Genomic DNA, 26,070 nt, shown 5'->3' with positions numbered 1-26,070 from the left:
GGAGAGTGCTTTGAGTGGTGTCCTCAGCCCTCCTGAGCTCTAGGCTGGTAGCTGAGCAATGTACAGAGAGTCTGTGCTGGCTCATTGTCAGGAAGGGGCACTGAAGGTTGTCAGTCCAGCCGGGGGAAAGAACAGAGTGCAGTGTCCCTGAGAAGCTGTCCTTTTGTCTCTGAGGACAACATAGGGAAGTCCATGGCTGCACAGGTGAGGGACACGTTCCAGGCCTGGCGTTCGAGGGCTTGCTTTAGAGGAAGGAACTAGCCTCTGAGGTTCACAGAGTCCCACCTGGGGCCTTCCTTTTATCATGCCCTCCTTCTCTGGTTGTTCACCCCACCTTTGCTGTGCAAAGATCCTGATGAGGTCACACTGTGAGCAAGGCAAGCAAAGTCCTTGCCACCTCAAATCACAGGCTGTCCTGGCTGCAGACCTGAAAGCTTGGGAAGTATTGTGATGAATATGGCCGTGTTGTAAGGAGGCATAAGAGAGGGAGATCAACCAAGGTGTGGGTGATGCCAGAAGAGATGGCATGTAGCCTGGAAGGAGGTAGCGGCTGGCTGGGCCCACAGGAGAAGGAGGAGGAACAAGGCAGACCAAAGGAACCATGTATGAGATGGCTTAGAGGCCCCAGAGGATCTGGTGTGGTTGGGGAGTGGTAGGAAGAATAAATTCATCTGTGTGCTGTAAGTGTATATTTTTAAATTAATAGGATCATTAGTCTGACCCTTAGTTAACTTGGCTTTATGATGTCACCATCTGTACAGTGTTTCTATGTCAGTTGCCAGAATTTGTCATAAAATGCTGCAAACCACATGGCTTAAATGGCAGAAATTTATTGTCCCACAGTTCTGGGGTCTCAGAGTACAAGATAGGGTTGCCTGTGGGTGTGGTCCTAGCTTCTGGTGTTTGCTTGAAATCTGTAGCATCCTTCGGCTTCTGTTGCACACCCCACTCTCTTCCTTTGTCACCATATGGTGTTCTCCCTGTAAGCCTGTCTTTATATCCTCTTTCTATGAGGACCCCCTAATATTGGATTAGGGGGTTTATTCCACTCTGTATGCCTCTGTCTTAACTAATTCTATCTGCAGCTACCCTGTTTATGATACAGTCACATTCCAAGGTACTCAGTACTAGAGCTTTAGCACAAATTATTCAGGGATACATTTCAACATACAGCAGTCCCCCACTCCCTTACCCAACTGTGAGTGCATTTGTGGCATGCCCATATAGAATCATGACAACAACTGGAGTTGGATTTGGGGGACTTAGAGTTGAATGAGCACCCAGAACTTGAACCCACAGCCTTGACACTCTACAACTTAGAAGTACATGGTTACTTCCTAGACATTGTCATTTTGAGTTCTTGATGCTTCCCTTTCTGCTGTGTGTAAATGAGGTAACAGGGCATCCTCAGATTGCCTGTCCTTCCCATCAACACCCCCCCACACACTTACACAGACACAAACCAGCTCTAAATTTGCACCTCAGATACAAATCTTTCAGTTTTCTGTCCTCTTCTCCTTCCATGGTGGGGTGGGGAGGAGTCAGGGACTGTGAAAGAGTCCAGCAAAGACGTCATTTTAGAATAGGGAATCTCCATGTTACAAGTCCAACTGAGCGTGTACTGTGCTAGCAGGGAGTCTTCCTCTAAAGTAACCTGACTGCTGCAGCTAAAATGACCCCTTGTTTATATCTTCACCCTTGTACAGTAAACTGCTTGTGTATCAACTAGGGAGTGGCTGCAGGAATGAATAAAATAAGCCCCACTCCCCGGTGCTCAGTCTAATGTAACCCAGGGAGAACAAAGGGGCTGAAGACCTTCCTAGAGTGATGGGCCAAGTCAGAGGGTCATGTGACTGTGACCTGTGACTGCCTAAGTTCTGATTATGTTGACAGTTTCACTGAACATGCAGGCACAGAGAGGAAATGTGCTTTGGAGGCCCAGGATTCCTGGACAGTGACAGCCTGCTTATGTGGAGGAGGCTTGTCATGGAGGCCAGAGCCTGCAGCCTCCTGTTAATGCAGAGACTGTTTGTCTGGGGGGCCCCTTCTCTTACCTCCAACTCCTTTCTGACCCTGTTCAGCCCCTAGCCTCCTCCCAAGAGGACTGGCTCTCCATCCGAAGGGCAACAGTAGACTTGTTCGTCTTCTAAGTGAGCAGATGCCCAACTTCTCATGTCTTAAGAAGGGAGCGTCTACTTAACTCCCAATCTGTCTTAATTGAAACTTTATTAAGATTTATTTATTTTTATTTGAAAGGCAGACTTACAGACAGATGTAGAAATCTTTTCATTCACTGGTTTACTCCTCAAATGGTCACAATGACCAGAGCTGAGCCATTCCAAAGCCAGGAGCCAGGAGTTTTCTCCAGATCTCCCATATGAGTTCAAGGGCCCAAGGACCTGAGTCATCTTCCACTGCTTTCCCAGTCCAAAAGTAGAGACCTAGATGGGAAGTGGAGCAGCCGGGACTAGAACTGGATGCTTGCAGGCAGAGAATTAGCCTATTGAGCTGCCATACTGACCCCTTCAATTAAAATGTTTTTAAAAATGTGTTAAGGGAGAGAAAGAGCAAAAGCAAGCAGGAGCGCTTCCATCCTCTAGTTCAGTTCATTCCCCAAATAACTGTAGTGACCAGGGCTGGACCAAGCTGAAGTTGGGAGTCAATCCAGGCCTACTAAGTGGGTCACAGCATCCCAACTACTCCTGCCATCAGCTGCCTCCCAGGATGACCATCGCAGGAAGCTGGAACCCAGAGCATAGCCGGGGCACAAACCCAGGCACTCGGATACAGAAGGCAGGCATCCTAACTTTCCTTGTAATATAAAATTCACGGATTCATTGTGAAAAGGAATGTGGGCAGGGATCCATCCACCAAGGGTGAGCAAGAAAAGGAGCCAAAGAGGTGAGGCTGACTGACTTCCTGCCTCCTGTGTGTACATCACATGCATCTAAGCGAGAAGGTTGTGTTTGTTCATTTGAGAGCCAGGTTCTAGGAAATGCCATACACTCAGCTCTGCCCAACGGAGGACGCTGGCACGAATCAAACATGAATCCTGCTCCAGGGAGCTAAGGGATTAGTTGGAGATACCAAGGGACTCTGCTGTATCTAAGACTAATTCAAGATGGAGGGATGCAGTCAATTACTAGACAGGAAATGGAGACCATGCGATTTCCAGGAAAGGATTATGCAACTCTGGCTTGGGGTATCAGGGAAACTTAGTGGAAGAAGTGGAATTCCTCTGTTCTTAGCATAAGAGGAAGGATTTGAATCAGTGGAAATGGTATATGGCAAGGGAAAGGTGGACCAAGCTAATGACAGCATGAGTGGGCTCTGGTGGGCACAAGGCATGTAGAGTCAGACAGTAAACGGGCTGTTGCAAGCATGCATGATGCTCCATGTGTGCTGTGTTTTTCACCTGCCTGACTTGTTCTGTCCATGTTTGCATCATCAGGTCTCTTCCCATACATACCTGAGTCATACATGCATCATGGCTCAAGCACTCTTGCAAGGCCATGGAAGACAACAGTACTGTGAAAGTCAAGCCTGTCACTTCCAGGGAGGGCAGGGAAGGCTGCTTTGCTTTGATCTGACTCTAGGATCAGACTCACTGATAGCCCCAGGGGGGAAGGAATGGCCCATTTGGGACATGTCACCCCTTAGTGCTAAAGTGCCCTTTAGAACCAGCTCCTGCAGGCAACCCCCAGCCTTGCCCTGGGCGGAGGCATCCAAGCAGCACCAGGGCAAGGGTGCCCAGTCCACGCCTCTACCACTCACCCCTACCATGCCCCTACCACTCACCCCTACCACTCACCCCTACCACGCAGCTGGCCAGCTTCCCAACTGAGCACTCGGCCCCTCAGCTCTGCTGGCCAAGAGCGCACCTTGGGCAGCCACTTTACTGACCCTACAGATAGCGATGGGGGCGGGGGGGAGTGGAGCAGAGACGGCTGGGGCTGTGACTGCCCGGAATTGCTCATGCTGTCCCTGCCCTTGAAGAGTTCTTGATGGAAATAGCTCTCTCTGAGAGGAGGCCGGGTCATGCCAGGGTAGATGGCCGCGTGCCTCCTTACACAGACTCTTGGGGTGCCTGACAATGGACAAGGTTTGGTGCTTCTTGGTACTGGAGGCACTGAGACAGAAACGACACTGCAGAGCTGTGGTGGGACAGGGAGCAGTGGCGTTGGGCTGAGCACAGGCTGTCAGCAAGTGGTTGGGCAGCCTTCGGTCTACTCAGGGCTGACTCCAAGGGCAGCCTTGCTGGTTCCTGGCTGTGAGGCTTGGGGGAGGACATTCCTCTTTTCTGGGTCTGTTTCCTCACCTGCAAATCATTAGGCAGACCCTCACCTCCACAGCAAAAGTCAGTTGGATTGAATTTTCAGACTTTTGTGTTAGTTTACCTCCCATCATGCATATTGTTCCCACAGAACTTGTTTTGTAAAGTTTTGCTTATTTTTTTTGAATTGCATGAGAGAGAGAGAGAATCTTCCACTGACTTGTTCACTTGCCAAATGGCCATAATGGCCAGTGCTGAGCTAATCCAAAGCCAGAAATCAGGAGCTTCTTCTGGGTCTCCCATGTGGGTAGAGAGGTGCCAGAACTTGTGCCATTCTCTGCTGCTTTCCCAGGCTATAGGCAAGGAGCTGGGTGGGATGTGGAGGAGGCAGGATATGAATCAGCATCCACAGGGGATGCCAGTGCTTGCAGGCAGAGGATTAGCTTGCTATGTCACTGTGCCAGCTCCGTTCTGAAAGATCTTAAAGGCCATATCCCATTTGCAGTCATGACTGGGAGTGAGGAGGGATGATGGCAAGCCCTCTGAATATCGTCCCCCATGCCAGCACAGTCTGCAGGCCAGATGCCCAGGTCTACGCTCTGGGGAACTGTTGACCTGGAGACCTAGTGTGGAAAAGGCAATTCCTCTCCTGTTTGCCACAGAAGGCTTCACAGAGGAGGGGAGATTTCAGGACAGATTATTTCAAGACTAGGAGGAGCAGAATTAACTGGCACTGGGGCAGAATCTGGAGCCTGAGTCCCTGGGTTTGAGTCTTGGTGCATCTTTTAATCTAACACTCAAGTTCTTCATCTGTAAAATGGCGCTAGTCATAGCACCTCCTCTTAGAGGAAGGGTTAACTGTGATGGACAAAGGATGTAGCATACCCCCTGATTCTAGCATTAATTGCTGCAGCTGCTGTTTAGGATTACAGTTCTGGGGAGCACTGTTTATGGGGGACAGTAAGGAAGGAGGCTAATTGTGAGAGGAAGAGCCTGACTTAGAACTCCAGAGGAAGAGGGGAATGCTGATGCTGCAGGGGGTGAGGGGAGAATGCCAGGGAGGAGGTGGAGAGCTGAGGTTGCTCCCTGTCCACAGAGCATTTGCCTCGTGGCGGCAAGGGTGGGGGTTCTGAGCACCCTGCCCCTCGCTTTGGACTACAGAGACTGCAGCCAAATAGTTCTTCCTCTGTGCTGGGTTGGTTCCCTGACCTTCTTGGGACTTGACTTGGGATTCAACCTCCCCCTCTCTACAGCCAGCCCCAGGTTCTGTCACCATCATCAAGGGAGCCTAAAAATCACACACCTCATGAAGTTCGCATTCTCTCTTCTGGCTCAGCAGTGCCAGGTGTGACTCGGGTGGAAGGTGGCAGCCCCAGGGAAGAGATGTAGAGGCCTGCACTTGTTCTTTATGAGCTGTGGGAGCACCTCAGGTGCTCCAGCAGGCTGCAGGAGAGCTGGGATCTGGAGGCCAGAAGGAGGAGACTTCAAACCATGGGCCAGAGCCGATAAGATAATTCCTTCATCCACCCCTTCTTGCCTAAGGCTGCTAGGCCTTGCCAGTTTCAGGTGCTTGGCAGAAGACACCCTGCCATTTTCCTTAGCCCATGGGTCTGACAGAGAATGAAAGGGGGCTTTCCTCAAGGCTGTCCAGGGAACAGCAGGTGCTGCCCAAGTCCTGCCCTACCCTCGCTGGCACTCCACTGTGAAACCTCCAGCCAGACTCTTCTGCACCCACCTCTAACCTCACAGACCCTCACTAACCGGGGGAGGCAGAAAGCCTGGGCCTGCAGACTGGTCAAGAGAAGCCTCTAGATGAATCCATCTGTGAGCCTTGACTATGCAAAGTGTGTCCTGATCAGCCCTCTGTCTGAGACAGAGGGGGCAAGTAGAATTGGGTTTAGAATTTTAAAAGTAGAATTATGTAGAGAGAAGGAGAGACAGAAAGATAAGGGGGATAGAACAAGAGAGAATCTTCTACTAGTTTACTCCCCAAATGTTTGCAATAGCTGGAGCTGGGTCAATCTGATGCAGGAGCTTTCCTGGTTCTCCCATATGATTGCAGGGTCCTAAAGACTTGGGTCATCCTCCACTGCCTTCCTTGGTCATAAGCAAGAAGTTAGATTGTAAATGGAGCAATTGGGACTCAAACCAGTGACCTTGCAGGTTGGTGGTGCTGCAGGCAGAGTCTTAGCCTACTGCACCACAATGCCAGGCCTCCAAAATCTTATTTTCTGGAAACAATTTATGGAAACTGAATTAAAGGATTGATTCATCAATAGGCTGCTGAACTCACTGCCATTGTCCATACCTGCAATGTCAAGATACACTTAAAGAGCAGAATGACAGACTTATGATTGCGTAGGAAAGACTGTACTTTTGTAATCACAGTGGGGAAATCAGTGTGGGGGGCAGGGAAGGGAACTTGGGAAGGGAGTAAGGGGAAACCCAGAGCCTATGGAATTGTATCATAAAATAATAATTAAAAAGGATTGATTCATGTTGATGCAAAAAAAAAAAAAAAAGAATTGGGTGTAGATGAAAACAGATGCAACTCTCTGTGTGTGACATGATTAAATGGGGAACTGGCTACTGAGAGTTTATATGCACTTTTAATTCAATAGACTTTCAAGAAAGAGGATAGCTTTCTTGGCTTCTGTCTCTGTATTAATGCAACTCAAGAGTACTCATCTCACCTATAGACCCCACATGGTAGCCACAGAGCAGGAGCCCAGGCCTGTACACAGGTTGTGAATGATACAAGGGTGCTTGTTGGTCCTATGAACCCACTGGTAGGAAAAGTCACAGGTCTAAAGCCAGGATGGGCCTAGGTGACACCTCCAGTTGTAGCATCATTTTCTGGCTTATATGCCTTTGTTATCAGCGGAAGCCAAGGAGGTAAAAAGGAGTGGGCTGATGGGAAGGTGGGGTCAGGCCTGGGTCTCTGATCTGGCAGCCAGAGAGGTTGTTATTAGAACGGAGGGTGATAACCTAAACATTGACGTGGCCAGGAAGGCAGGGACCCTCCTGTGTTAACAGGGCATTGTGCTGCTCAGCCCCCTCCCTTCCTCTAGACTTGCCAGCCAGGAGCAGGAAGGGTCTCCCCTCCCTAACCCACCTCCCCACACACTGCCTTTGAGAATTGTTTGCAGGTGGCACTGGAAGCGTTCCCCACCTTTGACCTAGGGAGATGACCTTGAGGCGTCTGACCTGGTTCTGGGTGCCTCTCCCCAGGTCCAGGCATTGCTTGTCTACATTAACAAACAGCTGGATGTTAGTGACAATTCTGGAGCGATGGCTCATTTCTCACAGGGTTGACAGGGTATACTCTGCACTTCAACTGGGCACACCACCTTTGAACTCTGACTTTCCCGTGGTGGGGTTTCAGTTGTTCCTGTAGCAGCCTACCTGTGCCTTCCTGTTCTTGGTTGGGCCAGGTCACAGCTTAATAAAGACCAAAGCCTAAGGTTTCAGGGTTAACCTATAAATGAACTGTTACACTACACAATCAGGTATTTCATGGTCACACTCTCTGTACACCATGCCGGGACCTAGCAAGAAAGTAGAAATAGAAGACATTTTCTGTCAGTTTGTGGGATGATGCCATGAGAAGATAGTTACAATCTTTGAGTTTTTCAGGGCCCCCCTCATATAAGAGATAATTTTAGTCACTAGAGACCACATGGAGCTTTAGGCAAACAGTATTATTGAAGAAGACTGTAATTCACTGAGAAAATATATGCTACCAGTATGAATCTGAGACATTTGGCAAGTGTGTACCATATGAGAGTCCTTCAAAAAGTTTATAGAAAAGTGGAATTAAAAGATAAGGTGCAAAAAATTGGAATCCATGCCTTTTGCCATAATACTAATTTTTTAAGATTTATTTTTATTGCAAAGTCAGGTATACAGAGAGGAGAGACAGAGAGGAAGATCTTCCGTCCATTGATTCACTCCCTAAGTGGATATAATGGCTGGAGCTGAGCCAATCTGAAGTCAGGGACCCAGAGACTCTTCCAGGTCTCCTACATGGGTGCAGGGTCTCAAGGCTTTGAGCCATCCTCAACTGCTTTCCCAGACTACAGGCAAGGAGCTGAATGGGAAGCATGGCTGCCAGGACTGGAATTGGTGCCCATATGAGATACCAGCACGTTCAAGGTGAAGACTTTAGCTGCTAGGCTATTGCACTGGGCTTCATTTTTTTTTACATATATTTATTTTTATTGGAAAGTCAGGTTTACACAGAGGAGAAACAGAGAGAAAGATCTTCCATCCACTGGTTCATTCCTCAAGTGGCTGCAGCAGCTGGAGTTAAGTCAATCCAAAGCTAGCAGCCAGGAGATTCTTCTGGGTCTCCTACGTGGGCACAAGGTCCTAAAGCTTTGGACCATCTTCTGCTGCTTTCCCAGGCCACAAGAAGGGAGCTGGAAGGGAAGTGGAGCAGATGGGCTATGAACTGGTGCCCATATGGGATCCTGGCACATGCAAGTCAAGGACTTTAGCCACTAGGATACCATGCTGGACCCCGTAATACACATTTTCCTATGAACTTTTTCAATATGCCTTCATGTGTACCATGCTTTTATATGTATTCCTTTGAATCCTTAGTCATTCTGTGAAGACAGTAGATACTGTTAATAGCTCTATATTATAGACAAGGAAATTGATGAGGAAAGGAGCCAGGTGTGGGGGGAGCGGGATAATTGTCAGAAATGTACAAGAGGGTTTCTTTCCCCATTACTGTCAACAAAGTGGGCTGCTCAGCTGCCGAATTTTTAACAATCTAATCATTGGGGAAAAAAAGACATCCTGGGGTAGTTTAGTTTTCTTAATATGAGTGAGATGTTTGACACTCTTTCAGATACTTAACAATTTCTGTGACTTCTCTTTATCTCTTTTAAAAACTGGAGTATTGGGAGTTTTCTTCTTATCATACTATAAATTGTAAACCACTCTCCCCTCCCCCCCCCTTTTAAATCTTGGCATAAGGGACCTTTAAGAAGGTCAAACAGAGAGTAAGGAAAGGCACCTGCACATTGGCTCAACTGGCTAATCCACCTCTAAGTGCTGACATCCCCTATGGATACAGGTTCAGTTCCTGACTGCTGTACTTCTAATCCAGCTCCCCCATGAGGCCTGAGGAAGCAGCAGAGGATGGCCCAAAGACTTGGGATCCTGCACCCATGTGGGAGACGTGGAAGAAGCTCCTGGCTTTGAATCAGCTCAGCTTTGGCTGTTTTGGCCATTCGGGGAGTGAACCAGTGGATGGAAGATCTTTCTGTCTCCTTCTCTGTCAAATCTGCCTTTTCGATGAAAATAAATGTTTTGGGAAAAAACAAACATGAGAAAAAAGGTGAGGGAAAGGTAATATCGGTGCCACTTATCTCGGAGAAGTTCAGAAAAAGGCAGAAACCTATCAAAGAAAACAAACCCCCTGCAGTATGGGAGAATAAGAATCCTAATTGCAAGGCTATCAGGTGTTCCAGCTCCTTGAGTGAGACCCATACCAAAATGTATTGTTGTGGATTTTGCAACTTCTATATGATGTAACAAAGGATTAGAAATCAGAGTGGACATCTCAGTCACAGTGCTGCTAGATACGAGGGATTTTCAGAAGCTCATGGAAAATACACATTATAAAACATTACATATGAGTTTCTGTATACATTTTTGCATCAAAATAGTCTTTTCTTTCAAATCAATTTTTCCACTTTTTGAAGCACTCTCACACAAAGTTCTTAATGCTACAGAGTGTATATAATGCTAGTGGTCACAGTTTGAAAATTATTCTGGAAAACAAATTTCACCCTAAAATTCTATACCTAAACTATTGTCAAGGTTGATGCTAGGAACATTTGCAGGAATGCAGGGATTCATGTGACTTTCAGAGCATTCTTTCCTGGGGGAACCACTAGAGGGTGTGCTCCAGCAAAACGAGGAGAAAACTAGAGAGACAGCTGGCTAGCTACAGGACAGCAATAAAAAGAACTCTCCAACCTGGAAAATAGTCAGGCCAGATCAAAACAAAGGGACAGAGGACCCAGAAATGATGTCCCCATGGGTAATATAAACCTGAGGTGCTGAGACACGTAGAAAATATTACTGATGGGCATGTCATAGAGGTATTAGCTCATGTAAAAAAAATTAGTGATGGGTTCATAGAAAGGAAGAGAAGGAGGAAAGAGGGAGAGGTAGGATAGTAGGCCAGGAAAAAAGGGATTGTGATTAGTAGTAGTAGAAGTTTGTCTGAGTGTAGCTAACAGATGATAGCCAAAATTCAAAGCTGAAGCTGTCTGGTCTTAAAATGGGAACTTTGGGATCTTGAGAGTAACTATTTCTGCAACAGAAAAAAAGTGTGGTCTTCGTGAATCCCTCTTCCTCTCCAGGCTCCAGGCTCCCCTCTTCTGCAGAGTGAGGGGGAAGAACCTGAAGTGCAAAGACCAAAACCAAACGAAAGCCAAAGCCATGTGATCATATCAAAGTACTTGGGTATCATAGGAGGACACCAAAAAATGACTAAAAGGCCAGCTATGGATGAGGATAGCAGCTGGCATACTACGGCCTCAGCTGAAATCTGGCTCACCACCTGCTTTAGCAAATGAAGTTTTATTGGAACATATCCATCCCCATTTGTGTACATGGATGTTTTTGTGCGACCACTGACAAAGTTGAGTAGCTGCAACTGAGACTTGGCTACTGGGCCAAAAGTATTCATTATATGGCTTTCCACAGAAAGCCTTTCCTAACTGTTGTTCAGCAACAAATGAAAACCTAAACCTAAAGCATATAGAAAAGATGAGAGAGGGAGAGAGAGAATGAGTAGAGAGTGAAAGTGGGAAGAAAGGAAATATGTAGTGGAGCTTTTGGATCTAGTCACAATTCCCCTGAAGGGGACAGAGGTGTGCTCAGCTAAACAGACGTGCTTCTGTCTCCAGCTCAGGACTTTTCTCACTGTGGCCACAGGGGCTGCCGTAACAGCAAGAGACTGGCTTCAGACACCCCATGCCTGTGGCAGGAAATGCAGTAGCAATTTGCAGTGGACAGTAAGGTGTCTGTTCCCCAGGCCAAGGATAGAAAGCACCATGTCATCCCTTCTCAGTGCTTCAGGTCTCTGGTGTGTTGTTCTGGTAGCCCGGAAAGATGGTCTAATTGTTGCCATTGATGCTTATTTAATAACCTATCATTAGCCATATCTTTGGTGGCTTGTCAGTTACTGACTACCTTATTTGGTTCACCTCTTGATTAACAGATTTTCAAGAGGGCAGCAGCAGGAAGAAGCAGGGGGACCATCCACTTCCCTACACTTGTAATCCCAACCTATTTAAGGGTCCCTAGCTGTCACCAGAGAGAAACTGCTGAGCCCTTGGCAGCTGTCTCCACATGTGTGTCTTTTGAACATGAGTGTGGCAGGTGGAAAGCAAAATGGGTTTGTGGTTTCACACCCTGGTCTGAATTCCTCCTGGTTCTACTACTTGCTAATCAAGTCACCTCTGGGCCCTGCTGTCCATTGATGACCTAAACATGGGCAAGTTATGCCCAGGTAGTTTGGTTGACTATTTTTTAATCCAAAAACAGGTCAAGTTTACAACATGGTCAATTGGTAAAATATCAGTGAAAAATGGTGTGGGACAGGTGAATGAATGGAGTACAGCAAGCCACATGGGGAATCATGAGCCCTGTTAGTGGCAGGGAGTGCAGCTCTTCTGCCATCTCTTCCCACCTCTCCTGAGTAAGCACAGTAGCTTTTCCTGATGTGTGGGGTTATCGGCTGTTCTGAAGATGGCTTATGGGAGTCCCTGCTACATCTGAACACTTCTGTATCCATACTGTGTCCAAGTCTGGTCAGCTACAGCTACTTTGGATGGGTGGCAGGGCTCTTCCATTGAATCAGGAGCACAGAAGGCCATATTCTTAGTATAAGGAAGGTGAGACCTGAAATTCCAAGAAGAGGGGAAATAGGAACTACACTGAGCACGGGTCGGTGTGGGGGTAGTATGTGGGTTACATACATTACATCTGGCCCAGTTCCCATGTCCATGTCATGGGACATATTTTTCTCTTTATAATGGGTAAAAGGAGGGCCCAAAGAGACCCACTCTAGGGAGAGTAAGCCAAGCTTGAAGGCAGAGTGTTGGGAGAGACCCAGCCTAGAGAACTGGGCTTTCTTTACATGGGCTTATTGCCCATGTATCATATCTTGTGTATCGGAGGGGAAAATAGCAAAAAGGAGAATCAGCTCTGACTCTGGAGGAGAGCTTGGCTTGGCATGTGCTCATGGGATGAGAGCCCGGGAGCTGTGCCCTGATCTGGGGTACACAGCTGGAGACCAGTGAGACTTGTGCCGGGGAGCACCCACAAATATGGCTGAAGATAACCATGCTCAGCTGGAGCCTAGGCTGTAGGAGCTAAAATCAGGAAGTCATCTCTTCCTCCTTCAACTTCAAGTTACAGTGGCCACTGGCAGACCCTCACAAGAAACTAGCTGGTAAAGGTGACTAAAGGTCCCTACTCTGCTTCTTACCCAACTTCCTGCTAACATACCTTCTGGGAGACAATGGGTGATACTTCACGTACTTGGGCTCCTGCCAACCCACTTTAGGAGACCTGGATAGAATTCCTGGCTTTGGTATGGCCCAGCTTGAGCTGTTGCAGGCTTTTGGTGATTGAACCAGCAGATGGGAAATCCCTCTGTGTGTGTGTTCCTTTATACTTCTCAAGTGATGTTTTTTTTTTTTTAAAGATTTATTCATTTTATTACAACCAGATACACACAGAGGAGAGACAGAGAGAAAGATCTTCCGTCCGATGTTTCACTCCCCAAGTGAGCTGCAACGGGCCGATGCGCGCCAATCTGAAGCCGGGAACCTGGAACCTCTTCCGGGTCTCCCACGCGGGTGCAGGGTCCCAATGCACTGGGCCGTCCTCAACTGCTTTCCCAGGCCACAAGCAGGGAGCTGGATGGGAAGTGGAGCTGCTGGGATTAGAACCGGCGCCCATATGAGATCCCGGGGCTTTCAAGGCGAGCACCCCAGCCGCTAGGCCATGCCGCCGGGCCCAAGTGATGCTTTTAAAAAATGACTTGAGAATTAAACCCCAGCAGGGAGTTCCAGGTTGGTGGAAGATAGGGACACAGCTATGGACTCCCAGCACAGCAGCTCTGCCGCAGAGGGCCAGGGATTCACACAGGTCCCTGGCTGCAGTGGAATGGCCTGTGTGGTTCTTGTTCTTCCCCATCACTAAGACCTCAGCACTTAGCTGAGAGTTCCTCCCCAGTGCACACAGGCCCTACAGGCAGAGGGCTCCAACAGAACAGATATAAATAACATTGGTCCTGCAGAACTATTTTTGTCTTCAGATCCAGTGCCTCCTACCTCTGCCCAGGATGGCACCGGGGGGGAGGCTAGAGATCCCTCGTGGAAACACAGGGTGACAGGGAGAACTGGTGAGAGGATACATGTGTACCTTAGTACATGGGCACCGAGCAGAGGCAGCCTGTCTGCTGGGTGTGTGCCCATGCATGTCCCCTGAACGTGAGTGTGAAATATGTGCATGAGGGACAGTCCTGTTCCATTTCCCAGGGTGTGTGCTTAAAGGCACCCTCTTTGGTTCTGGGCTAGGGTCATGGTTCTCAAATGGAGGTGGAGGTCAGGGTAGCAGAAGGGATGCTTGGGGAGGAGTGCAGAGTACACATTTTGAAGAAAGCTCCCTCTGTGATTCTTTTGCACTTCAGAAGTGCTGCTGGTGCAGGCAAGTTGGGAACTCCAGGCTTCCTCACCTGGAGCACTGCCAGAGTAAAGGAGCAGAGGGACAGCAGCCCCAAGCGCCACCCACCCCTGAGTCGGGGCTTTGGATGGAAGTGCGAGATTAAAAGCTAGGAGTTGCCCCTTTAAAACTGAGCTTCCGAGAATTCTTCTGTAATTGATTTTCCTTCTGTGAGTGACCACATGGGGCTGCTTAGGAGCGCAGGCATGGACAAAAAGGCTACAATAGCAGCTTCTGGAAGGGTTATGGGATGGCACATGGTTAATCAGGGTTCTCTCTGCTTCCTAGGGCAGGGGACAACCCTGGAGGAACTGAGTGATTCCCGGTGCTGGTGTCTGCAGGGATCTTGCCTGTGATCTTGTCTATGCTTTTCAGGAACTTGGCCCATGTGAGGCCAAAGGGAAAGGCTGAGTGTTGATAGGTAGTTGGGTTCCTCAGTGTACTGAGGACTGGCATATCTGCCTAGAAGCAGGCTGTGTGTGTCATCATTCCCTCTGTCCCCTGAGCCATCCCTGATAGTGTGTCACCAGCCAAAGCCTTTGGCCTGGCCTCCCTCCCACTCAAGCCCAGGCTCTGGTCCTCTTGGGCTGATGGATGATTTCAACCATACTGAAGGAGGAAAGGATGAGAACAGAGTGAGGGGCTAAGAGCCGTGGCTGTAGCTGTGCACAGGGTGGGGCTGCTCAGGGTTAGAGCTGGGGCTGGAGGGAGCAGCATCACTAGGCACTGTGCAACTAGGGGCTCTTCATGCTGCCACGGTGTTGGAATTCCACAGTAAGGCTGGGCATAGGCATTTGTACTGTAGACATCTTAATCTTGCAAGGATTGCGTTAGCTCCTCAGAGTTGGCAACAACAGCTTACCACAGGTGGCATCTGTGCCATCTTACCAGCCCCTCTGCTGGCTCTGAGCTCTGGCAAGGTGACTGCAGAAGCAGCAGGGTCCTGTGAGAACACCTGGCAGAGCACGGAGTGCAAAGTGCAGGCTCTGGACCAGCAGCTGCTAAGCAAATTTGTGTCCTGGTTTCTGAAGGCCACCGCAGCAAATGGCCACAAGCCTAACCCAACACAAATCTCTTCTCATGGTTCCTGGGGAGTGGAAGTCTGAAATCACCTGCTGGCTCCTTGTAGAGCTTCCTAGGGTAATCCCATTTGAGGCTTTACTCAGCTTCTGGTTGCTGTCAGCCATCCTTGGCTCATAGGCACAGAGCCCAGTCTACTTCTGTCACCCTATAGCCTTTGCATTTTGTGTGCTCCCCCTTTCTTTAGAGGAACAACCATTACTGGATTTAGGACCCACCTTAATATATGGCCCCTTTACTTCAAGATCTTTACTCCCTCCCATCTGCAAAGACCTTCATTCCAAATAAGATCCTACCCAGACATTCGGGTAGATGTGTCTCTGGGGCACATACTTCATTCCACTGCCCCAAGAGAATGCAAAGCCAGGAGAAAGTGATGAATGTGGTTCCTTGAGAGGTACAATGCCAGTCACTTCTGCAGGCCAGTGCTGTCTCCCCTTTACAGCAGCCATGGGCCAAATCTCATTTGAGAAGGAAGGATCCTCATCTATATTGGTCTTCAATCTTTGGAAAATCAGAGGAGCAGGTGGAAGTCTTTCAGGCCCTAGATGAGTTGGTCCAAAGAAGACCTTACACATCTGCCCTCTGTGCCAACCAGTCCATTGGGACCCTTGCCAGAGTGAATGACAGACAAGTCATGCTTGATTAAAGGCAGCAGAAAGCACAGGTGCTGTGTGGTAGTGGGAGGGACCAGTCTGTGAGCAGCATGCTAGAAGCCAATGGACCACTGACAGCACTGCAGCTCTGACCTGTAGGTTTTTTCTGAATAAAGCTCATTAGGACCTCTGTGTAGGTAGAGCCTACTCCTCCCACCAGGGCTGTGGCCAGTAGAGTCATCTATAACCATAACCTCAGCAGCCCCCAAGGAAGCAAGATTTTCCAGTTCTCGAAATACCAAGCCCATGTGTTGCATAGTCCCTTTTACCTGCCTTGATCAAAATCTGGATTTTTCCCTGGTGAATTAAAGGACCTAGCAGGCCATCTTTTTTCCTTAAATGCGTTGGGAATCCTCGTGTGCCCTCAACCAGCTCTTCTATTTCCCAGTGTGTTGCTTCTCAGCCCCTCACTGGAACAGAAGTCATCCAGACAGATAGGAAAAACGTTGCTTTTTCCTAAACCCGCAATATTTTCCATCGCAGAATGGCTTAGAGCACAGGCCCGGAAGGTTACTGGGAGTGGGGTGTGTCTTGTATGGAGTCATCCCTTGGATAATTCACTTACCCTTTCTAAGCTCAGTTTGTGCATCTGTTAAGAGTTTGAGAAGTCTGTGCACTTGCTGGAGTTGCTTCAAGGATGGCATTAGTCGGCCTGTGCTCAGCCTTCAAAATGGCACCTGGCCCAGGGGAGCTGTGTGTTAGTGTCAGCCCTAGGACTGTTACCTGCTGCAGGAACACAGTTCCACACTAGATGTTTTTTTTTTTGTTGTTGTTGTTGTTTTTTTGGCAGGGGTTGGCGGGTGGAAGAGTGGACTGTGTGTCTTGATATGTAGTGCTTCCTGCTTGGATCATCTTATCTCCCAAATTATTCACCTTTTCTATCTTCCTGATTCCAGTTGATGCTTCCAGAATCGTCTCACTCTGAGGGGTTTAAGTGACCTTTTCCTCAAAGCCTTATTCTATCAGCCCATCTGCAGTTTGTCTTTCCTTGCTTACAACTTGTCTGACAGCTCAGTTTGTTAGTCTTTGTTTTACGCTTTGCCATAAAACCAGGCAGGGTAATTGGTGGGTGCAGAGGCAGAAGCAAAGACAGCCACGGCACAGGGCCTGCAGGGACCCCACATTACAAATGCTTTCTCTGACTCCAGCATGGACCCCAGTGCCCTGAGGAGATGCAGCTCTGTTTCTTTCCCATGTGGAGTGCTCTGCATACCACAGGTTCTCAGTCGTTTGGGCTTTGTGTTCCCCACTCTACATAGCTAGCTAGCTAAATGTGTTGGGCCTAAGGAAGAAAGGGTTTCAAGACCCCATCAATCGTCTGTCAGGGACCAGGGATTGAGACTGCTGGAGGCCACTCCCTGCGGGTGAACAGGTGGGCTGGAAGGGTACGTGCAGGCAGAGTGGTGCACAGGGGCTGGGGAGGTATGAGGCTACACTGCTGCTACACGGAAGACTGCAAACACCAGTGGCCTCACCATTCCCCAGACCAGAGAGTTCCAGACCCTGCTTAATACCCTAGGTCAGCTGCCTACCTCTGAATCTCCTGGAACCTGGTTGCCCATGTCACCTCCTTACCCTGCCCTGGGGAATTCTCCCTCAGGAGCGGAGACCCTCACCAGATCTAACAACTGTGGATCTGATCAAGGAAGGCCCGACTTGCCCAAGGTCATGCAGTGGCTAGGGTGTAGCCCAGTGGGCCTCACACCAGAGTTGGCTGTATGTCTGAATCCAACAGAAAATACTGCAGTTGTTTCTGGGTTGGTCCATGCTTCAGTTCTTGCTTATTCAAACCTGTGTGGAATCTCTTTAGGTGTATAGATTTCAATTCCAGTCGGGTTCTTTGAAATATTTGAAGTATTTGATATCTCTTCATGATGTTGCCATGTCTCTGAGCATTTCCCCTCCCAGGTCCTCCTTTCCCTGTGTGTGTCTTGGAAACCCTCTTGTTTTTTTTTTTAAAGATTTTATTTTTATTACAAAGTCAGATATACACAGAGGAGGAGAGCCAGAGAGGAAGATCTTCCATCCGATGTTTCACTCCCCAAGTGAGCCGCAACAGTCGGTGCGCGCCGATCCAATGCCGGGAACCAGGAACCTCTTCCCGGTCTCCCACGCGGGTGCAGGGTCCCAATGCATTGGGCCGTCCTCAACTGCTTTCCCAGGCCACAAGCAGGGAGCTGGATGGGAAGTGGAGCTGCCGGGATTAGAACTGGCGCCCATATGGGATCCTGAGGCGTTCAAGGCGAGGACTTTAGCCGCTAGGCCATGCCGCCGGGCCCGGAAACCCTCTTGTTAAGGGACTCCTGTCCCCCACGCCAGCCTCATCTTGGCTGGAACTTGAGGATTGTGCCCACCCTGAAGAGGTAGCTAATTATCCTGACTCACCACATATCCGGGGGGACTAGTTTTTCAAGCACAGTTGAAAACAGAAAGCCCTGTAGTGTAAGGATCTGTTAGATCTGTTCAGCTCAACCTCATTTATGCAGATCTTCCAGGCCTGAGGGACACCAGTCTGGTAAGCAAGGCAGAGCAGCCAGCCCTGCCTTGGCCCTCTATATTGGATAAGTCATAAGCTGAACAGCATCATTATTTTGGTAGACAAATCTTGAAATCCACACATACTTTCTCCATACTATGCATGTCATACAAGCACTGTCTTCTAAAGTTTGTATCTGTGGACTGGCAGGACTTTGGCTGAATCCAGAAAGGCTCTAGGCTCATCTTGCCCTGACCAAGGACAGGGTCAGAGAAGTGGTCTGTCTCAGGGCTTAGCCTTTCTAGAGGGTTGTTTGAACAGTCTCTCCTGATGGAATAGTGCCTGCCCAGGAATCCCTGACGTGATGGCAAGAGCAGCAGTTCATATCCTGAAGTCTTGCCGTTCACCAGCTGTGTGAGCTTGAGCAGGTTACTCTACCTGCTAAGCTTTAGTCTTCTCAACCATCCAATTGTGATGGAGACCCCTATGTCTTTCATGAGAAATTTGGATTCTGTGCTTTCTGGGAGGGCCCTTCAAGATGTTTTTTTTTCGGGGGGGGGGGGGGTACTAGAAAATCCTTCCCCAAAATGAAAACCTATAATGAATCTTACTATGTAGCACAGAAAAGTCATAGCAAGCAAGCCCGAGGCTGTTTGGATGGGAGGCAGGGGCTGCACCATCGAGCAATGGATAGAGCCCTGCCTTGGGGGGCAGCAGGGCTGCCACAGGCTCTCCAGTCTTCACTCCCCATGCAGGCTCTTCCCTTGATACCAGATTGCTTTCCATAGGAAGATCTAAGTTGACACAAAGAAAAAGTACCTGAGCAGTTCCCCTCACTGGCGGAGGAGGCGGGGGGTGGCGGGTAGGAGGAAGAGGTTCACCTCCGAGCTTCTTTAAACATCAGTTCTCTGGGCTTGTAGAAGAGCCTAAAAAATGAAATCAGGCAGAGGTGATGATCAATAGGAGGGCAGTGTGCGAGGAAGATGAATGAACGTGGGAGTCCTTTAAGATCTTATTTACTCATTCCCCTCTCCTTCTGGAGCCAATGTGCCATACATAAGTATTCTACCTGTGGGCTCTTTCTCTCTGATTTAATCAGAAGTCGATGTCTGGGGCAGAGTATGTCAATTGTTTTGCCTGCGGTGGGCCACATGAATAGGGCCTTGGCCATCAGTTATATACTGACCTAGTATTGATTTCTTGTCCATCTGTTGAGTACAGTGGACACCCAGAGGGTGGCAGCAATGAAAACATCAGAGTGTGGGTCTTTGGGGAGCCTGAAGCCACATCAGGTGGTAAAGGCCGTGGAAGTCTTTGTGGCATCTCCAGGAAGTGCGAGTATGTTTGTTAAAGCAGATGATTCCTGAAGGTCACAAAGCAAGAGGCCAGCCATGCCCGTGTTTCGGCATAGTGTGTCCTGAGTTAGGGTCTGAGGTCTTGACCATAGTTTATAGGCTGTGGGGAACTGCAGCAGAGATGGCTGGTGGCACCAAACTCATCGTCATGAGTCCCATAGCCACCCTACACACTCAGATCTGGAGTATTTGTCAAAATGCCTGGATCTGGCTGTTTAGAGATAGACTCCATGACTAACTGCTCAAAACAAAGCAGGTGGAGTAAGGCAGCAGGCCCCTCCGCAAAGCTGTCAGACCTCAGCCACTGTGCACAGGCTCCGAATGCTTCATCCCCTGGCGGCCGCTCAGCATTTCCTGATTCCCAAAGGAGGGTGCAGGCGCTTCTGCAGGGCAGAAAGCTGGTTCCTGCATCACCTGTCTTCTGACTGAGATGGCCGTGTTGCAGTGGCTGTGGAACACAGGATGTGACGTCCTGGGCAAAGCCAAGAGGCTTCAGGAGAGGTGGCACCCCAGTGAGACTCATGTCTCCTCTCAGGGAGTACCTGGACAGACCCCACTCGCCAAGCAGCCAGAGCAGCTGAATGTGTGTCACTCACAACCCAGGGGACACAGGGCTGGCAAGCCCATGAAGCAACGCCTTCAAGGAATACTGGCTACCCTCATGAGTATGTGCCTCCAATGCGTGTGGAGTCTTGGTAACGCTACCTGCACTCTGCTGGGTCACTGATCAGGATGCCTTTTGTGTTGTCTCTTCCATGTCTGAAAGATTCCCTTTCACTTTAGAGCATCCCGTTCCAAGTCTCAAGGGCTGCGCTGGCCCCCTGATGTCTAGATGTCATCAAAAGACGGCATACATTCTGAGCCAAACCCTTTCTTCCACAACGTGGAACTGCAAGCACTGTGCTGTCATCTCTGTACGCGAAGCCAGCCTGGTGTGGATTCACCAGCTGCTCATTATGTTGGTCATTCATACGTTCTTCCCACAGATACTCAAGCAGGGTCCTCCAGGTACCAGGCTGGGAGTAGAAAGAACAAACCAGACAATATAAAAACACATGTTTCCTTTGAAATAGCAAGTGTAACAGGTGGAATATGCCAAATATTGTTCTAGTCTCAGGTCCTGGAGAAGGATTAAGATATGCATGGACATAACTGGGACCCTGTTCAGAAATATTTGCTCACAGGAACAGAAACTCCAATTGGTTCAAATTAAAGGGGGTCCATGAGGGGGCAGGGACCATAGCAGTCAGCTGTAGTCTGACCTGGGGGAGGTGGGAGAGCGTAGGAATGTATCTTCTCATCCATTTTCTCTCTTTCCATCCTTCTTCCCCTTAAAGAATGGCTGGGGACAAATAGTTGCCTGTTTAGTACAGATGTTGTACTCTTTAGTTGTACTCTTTAGTTCAATCCAGCAAGGCAAATGTGAGCCCATCCAAGAATGCCAGAGGTAGGAGGCAGGAGGAGAACTTACAACACAGTGGAATCAAGGAAGACTTTCTGGAGGAAGTGCTGCTTGCGCCAAGGGTCAGTGTGAGGAGGATTTGGATAAGAGCAGGGACCAGAGAATAAATAGCATGCACAGAGATATGAAGGAGAGGACGGCCAGTGAGCCCCCTCAGAGCACTGGGCCGTGGGAAGAAAGGGCGCCGACCGCTCTGCTCTCATCAGTGTGCTGTTCCTGGGATGCCTTCAGCTGGTTTCCCTGGCTCCCTTCAGAGAGGGCAAGATTGTCCTGAATCCTTAGGGCTTAGATCTGGGAGGGGACAAGGAGAGGCAGTTATAAAATCACGGCTGCCATGGGGCAAGGAAGGAGGCTGTCCAGTGGATTCAGGAAGTCACATCCTGCGATTCAGAGAACTTGGCTTGAAGATGTAGCCGCCTGTCCAGCTGTGAGTGACCTGAGTGGAAGGCACTGCATTCCACCTTGCCATTTCACTAACCCTGAGCAGGCCAGTGTTGGTTGCATTTGTTTGGGCTCAGCCCTAGAAAATGATCACTTTACCAAGGATGCGCTGAGTGGTCCCAGCAGGAAGTTGAGATGCGAAAGCTGAGATTTTTGTCTGAGGCTACGTGGTTAGATGGCAGAGCTGGGGCCAGCACTTGCCTCCATTTGCTCCAGCCTGGAGGACAGGGCCAGGAGCCCCTCAAGGTGTAGGTCTAGCATGGATTCCATCCCATCTAGGAGCCGAGCCTGCAGGCCACCAACCTGGAGGTGAAGCACAAGCTGAAAGAGGTCACTGAGGCCAGAGTTCGCCAGGACTTGCCCTCTGAACAGTCCATTGGAGAAGGTGGGCAGGGTGGGAAATGCTTTCTGAAAAGCTCTCCATGTGCTGCAGAAGCGGGTAAGGGCAGGTTAGAGAGGGGGTGTGGCACAGGCCAGGACCATCTGCAGTAGGTGACCTCTGAAACGCTCCCTGTTGGTCAACCTGGGGAAAGAAAATGAGCATCAGTCAGAAGCTAAGGGTTCTTGAGCAAGGTGGGGATACAGGGCTGAGGTTGGCTGCCACAGCCCCTGCCGAGTTAACCCCGCGTGTACGTCTGTTCCCTCCAGATTGTCTTCCGGAAGATCAGTGACGTAAAGCGGGAGGAGGAAGAACGCATGAAGCGCAAAAACGAGGCCCCGCTGATCCTGCCCCCCGACCACCCAGTCCGGCGCCTCTTCCAACGATTCCGGCAGCAGAAAGAGGCCCGGCTGGCGGCCGAGCGAGGCGGCCGGGACCTGGATGACTTGGACGTGGAAAAGGGCAGTGTCCTCACGGAGCACGCCTCGGCCAACCACAGCCTGGTCAAAGCCAGCGTGGTCACGGTCCGAGAGAGCCCCGCCACTCCCGTGGCCTTCCAGGCGGCCTCCACCACGGCCGTGTCGGACCATGCCAAGCTGCACGCTCCTGGGTCTGAGTGCCTGGGCCCCAAGGCAGGCGCAGGTGACTGTGCCAAGCGCAAAGGCTGGGCTCGCTTCAAAGATGCCTGTGGGAAGGGGGAGGACTGGAACAAGGTATCCAAGGCTGAATCGATGGAGACACTCCCGGAGAGGACGAAGGCGGCAGGCGAGGCCACGCTGAAGAAGACGGACTCCTGCGACAGCGGCATCACCAAGAGCGACCTGCGTCTGGACAACGTGGGTGAGGCCCGGAGTCCCCAGGACCGGAGCCCCGTCATGGCGGAGGTCAAGCATTCCTTCTACCCCATCCCCGAGCAGACGCTGCAGGCCACAGTCCTGGAGGTCAAACACGAGCTGAAGGAGGACATCAAGGCCTTGAATGCCAAAATGACCACCATCGAGAAGCAGCTGGCCGAGATCCTCAGGGTATTAACTTCCAGGAGGGCCTCGCAGTCCCCGCAGGAGCTGCTGGAGCTATCCAGGCCCCAGTCCCCAGGGTCCGAGAGGGATGTTTTTGGAGCCAGCTGAGAGGTCTGCTTAAGAAGCAAAGTCAAGGACAGAACCCCACACCCTTGCCCAGACACCACTCACCACCCATGCCCACGTGCGTGGCCAAGTCTTCAAAGCAGGCGGCTCTTGACCAGAAAGCCAGTGGGGCTAGTGGCTTAGGCACGCTCATTCTCTCTGGAAAAAAGTAGGGGGTGATGGGCAGCATGCTCCCTCCCTCACAAGCTGGCAGGTGCATCTGAGGTGTCTCCGCACAATTCCAGAAGGGGCAAGCTGTCTGAAGGCGGACTGCCTTCATTTGTAATTTTTTACTACCAAGGTATTTGTATAAGATCCTGACTACCAGAGCAGAGTAGCAGGTACCTGTGGGGGCAGTGTTCAGAGCTGAGCTCCGTGGGGCCCCAAGGTCACCCTAGCACTGCCCAGCTTGTACAGCTGTATCGGATGTTGCTGTCTGTTAGCCTGCTCCCAAGGGACAGCAGCTGGGCTGCTCTCTAGCCTTGCCAGGCAGGTTGCTTTGCTGCTTGTCCCTCTCAACCTCTTCCCACGTGTCCCTGTGGCATTCCTCAGGGTAGGGAGCACTGCCAGGAAGGGCCTGAGCCCCAAGATGCTTTGGTAAAGCATACACACACACACACACACACACACACACACACACACACGTACACCCTTGGGAAAATAATTGGAGCAAGTGCTATTTATCTTATTCTTCTCAGTGGGCTGGCCCTGTGGAAGTTTGTATTTTCTTCAGCATGTGTCCTTCAAAGATGCATAGGAGCCATGCTTGGCCTTATTTGAAAAGCAGCCTCTCAAGTTCCCAGTTCAGGGAGGAACCAGAGAACAATACTAGGGCCAAAGGTTATCCTTTCCTTGGGAGCTGGAAAAGGAGGCTGAAGCAGCAGGTTTTTTGAGCCCCCCAAGGGTCTAGAGAGGTAGCAGAAAGGTCTGAGCTCGGAGCCTGTGGGTCAAGAGAGACCTTGTGCTACCTTACATGGACACTTACGGGGTTTTTTCTAGGTGATATCTGAACAAACAAGTCTCTTCCAGCAAAATGAATCTGATCCAGGGATGTGGCCAACGAGCAAGGCTGGAAGGGCAGCTGTGAGAGCATCGACCCTTCAGTAAGCCCAGCTCTGGCCCCTGGGCCTGGCATGCTGAGATTGAATCCCCATGTCCTTGGGAAGCCCTACCAAAGATGCTCAGCATGTCTGCCAGCCACAGCACAGACGGGCTTGGCCTGCAGTGGGCTGCACGGGGTTCACCAGGTCAGCACAGGTGGCCCAGGAAGCCACCTGCTGCAGATGCTCTGCATGTGCACACACATTGTCCCTTGTGTGAGCCTTGCAAAGGTGGCCTTCCTGGGTGCCAAGAGAGAAGGTGTGATTACCCAAGGCTGGATAAAGCTGGGGGGGGGGGGCTACAGCTTCTACAACTTGAGAAGCTTCTCTGTAGCAGAGGGTAGCAGGTATCAGGGCTCCCATCTGCTAGCTTCCCCAAACATTCCAATTGATCCTTCCTGAAGTATGCCCTTGAACCAGCTTCTAAAGTGTAGGACTTACTTTTAAGGCAGGTCAGGGATCCTACAGCCCAGGATCCAGCTTTAGATATACCTGCTGCTAGCGCCACTGTCTCCCAGCTCCCCGATGACAGGCCCTGTCTATCCAGCTTGCCCCTGGCCAATGTGGAGAGGCCCTGCCTCTTCCCCAGGTGGGGGAAGGGACCCAGCAGTCAATTATTCCCCATCTAGACCCCAGGGGCCTAGAAGCCCAGGATCTTGGGGGTGCACTTCTGAAGCTTTAGTTCTCCCCCAAAGTTAACACGCAGGCCAGTGACTGGAAGCCCAGAGCCTGTTGTGGGAATCTGCCTATCATGGTGGCAAGGCCCACGTTGGCAGTGTCAAGAGTGTGATCCCAATATAGTTGTATTCTTCTCCAATGAAGGATGGCAGGGATTTTTTCTTTGTGGTTGTAAAACAATTTTGTTCTTTAGATGAGCCAAATCTTTTCTCTTTGCCTTTGTATGGCTTGCACTGGGCCATAGGCTGCATTGTGCTAACTACCTACCATTGTCCCAACGCACCCTGGCTCCCCAGGCAACGACCACACACTCCGGAAACCACAGAAATGAGCCTTCCAGGATAAGATGTTACCTGGTCGCTGAACAGAATAAGGAAACCCAGTCACAGGTATTATACTGAACCCTTGATCTTCCAAACGAGACTGAGATCCACACCTTTGTCTGCAGGTGTTTTTCTCCTTTGGTAAGTCAGACAGCTTAATGGATAGTAAATGCCTTTCTTTGAATGTCATGCTTAGGGAAGCTCTGGTCCCCAGCCAGTCCTGGCAGGCTGCTTTGAAATAATGAGGTCCTGACCTTGGCCATTTGTTGAACATGCTGTCTGCTGCTGGTGGGGAGTGGGAGTCACAGTCCTAGATGCTCAATAAGCACTGAACCCCCAGCATCAGGCATGGCCATCTCCTCTACTCCTCCCCTGGGCATGATGCAGTGCCCAAAAAGGAAGGATAGAGGGGCAACCATTTGGGTGAGAAGCTGTGGTCTGGTGCCTACTTAATGCACCTAATTGCATTAATACATTGCTACATGATGCCACTTAGGTGTTTAAAAGCTATTCTCATCTCAGCAGAGTTCCAGCAAACTTTTGGAAAGACATTTCTCTGCTTGATGTCTGATTCCTGGGATCTAATTTATCCTCCACCTCTTTGAGCTTGTATGCGGCTGCAGGCCAAGGCCCTTTCCTTTACTGAAGTGGGGAGAGCCGAGCAAGGCACACAACAGTACTTCACCCTCCTCCATCCAGCAAGCCTCTCCATGATCTCTGCAAGTGGGAGGGGACAGTCATAGGCCATTGGTCATACTTTCTGTCCACGCATGCAGGGAACCTAAATGAACTTCTGAGGGATTCTAGGTCAGGGTTGAGCCTTGTCTCCCCCTCGCTGCAGTGACCGCATCCCACTTTCACACTCTGGGAAACTTTGGAACCCTGGGCGGAGGTATAAGCCACTGATGTGCCCTTGATGAATAGATTGTACTGTTTTGCAATAAAGATGTTTAGCCTTAAGACC

At 49.9% G+C, this 26,070-nt stretch overlaps 1 protein-coding gene across 2 annotated transcripts in view; it reads left to right on the top strand.

The window, feature by feature from the left end:
- The window catches only part of KCNH1 (potassium voltage-gated channel subfamily H member 1), a 334,081-nt gene extending 310,635 nt beyond the window's left edge, over positions 1–23,446 (top strand). For both annotated transcript variants that reach the window (XM_004578675.2, XM_004578674.2), the window contains exon 11: positions 22,151–23,446. In XM_004578675.2, coding sequence (XP_004578732.1) covers positions 22,151–23,008 — 858 coding nt within the window. In that variant the 3' untranslated portion in view covers positions 23,009–23,446. The remainder of the gene's footprint in view (positions 1–22,150) is intronic.
- The last annotated feature ends 2,624 nt before the right edge of the window (positions 23,447–26,070 follow it).

Source organism: Ochotona princeps, chromosome 10, assembly GCF_030435755.1.
Source record: "Ochotona princeps isolate mOchPri1 chromosome 10, mOchPri1.hap1, whole genome shotgun sequence".
In the NCBI taxonomy this organism is placed as follows: domain Eukaryota; kingdom Metazoa; phylum Chordata; class Mammalia; order Lagomorpha; family Ochotonidae; genus Ochotona; species Ochotona princeps.
Note: the sequence above shows the minus strand (reverse complement) of the source record. Positions and strands in the feature narration are given on the sequence as shown.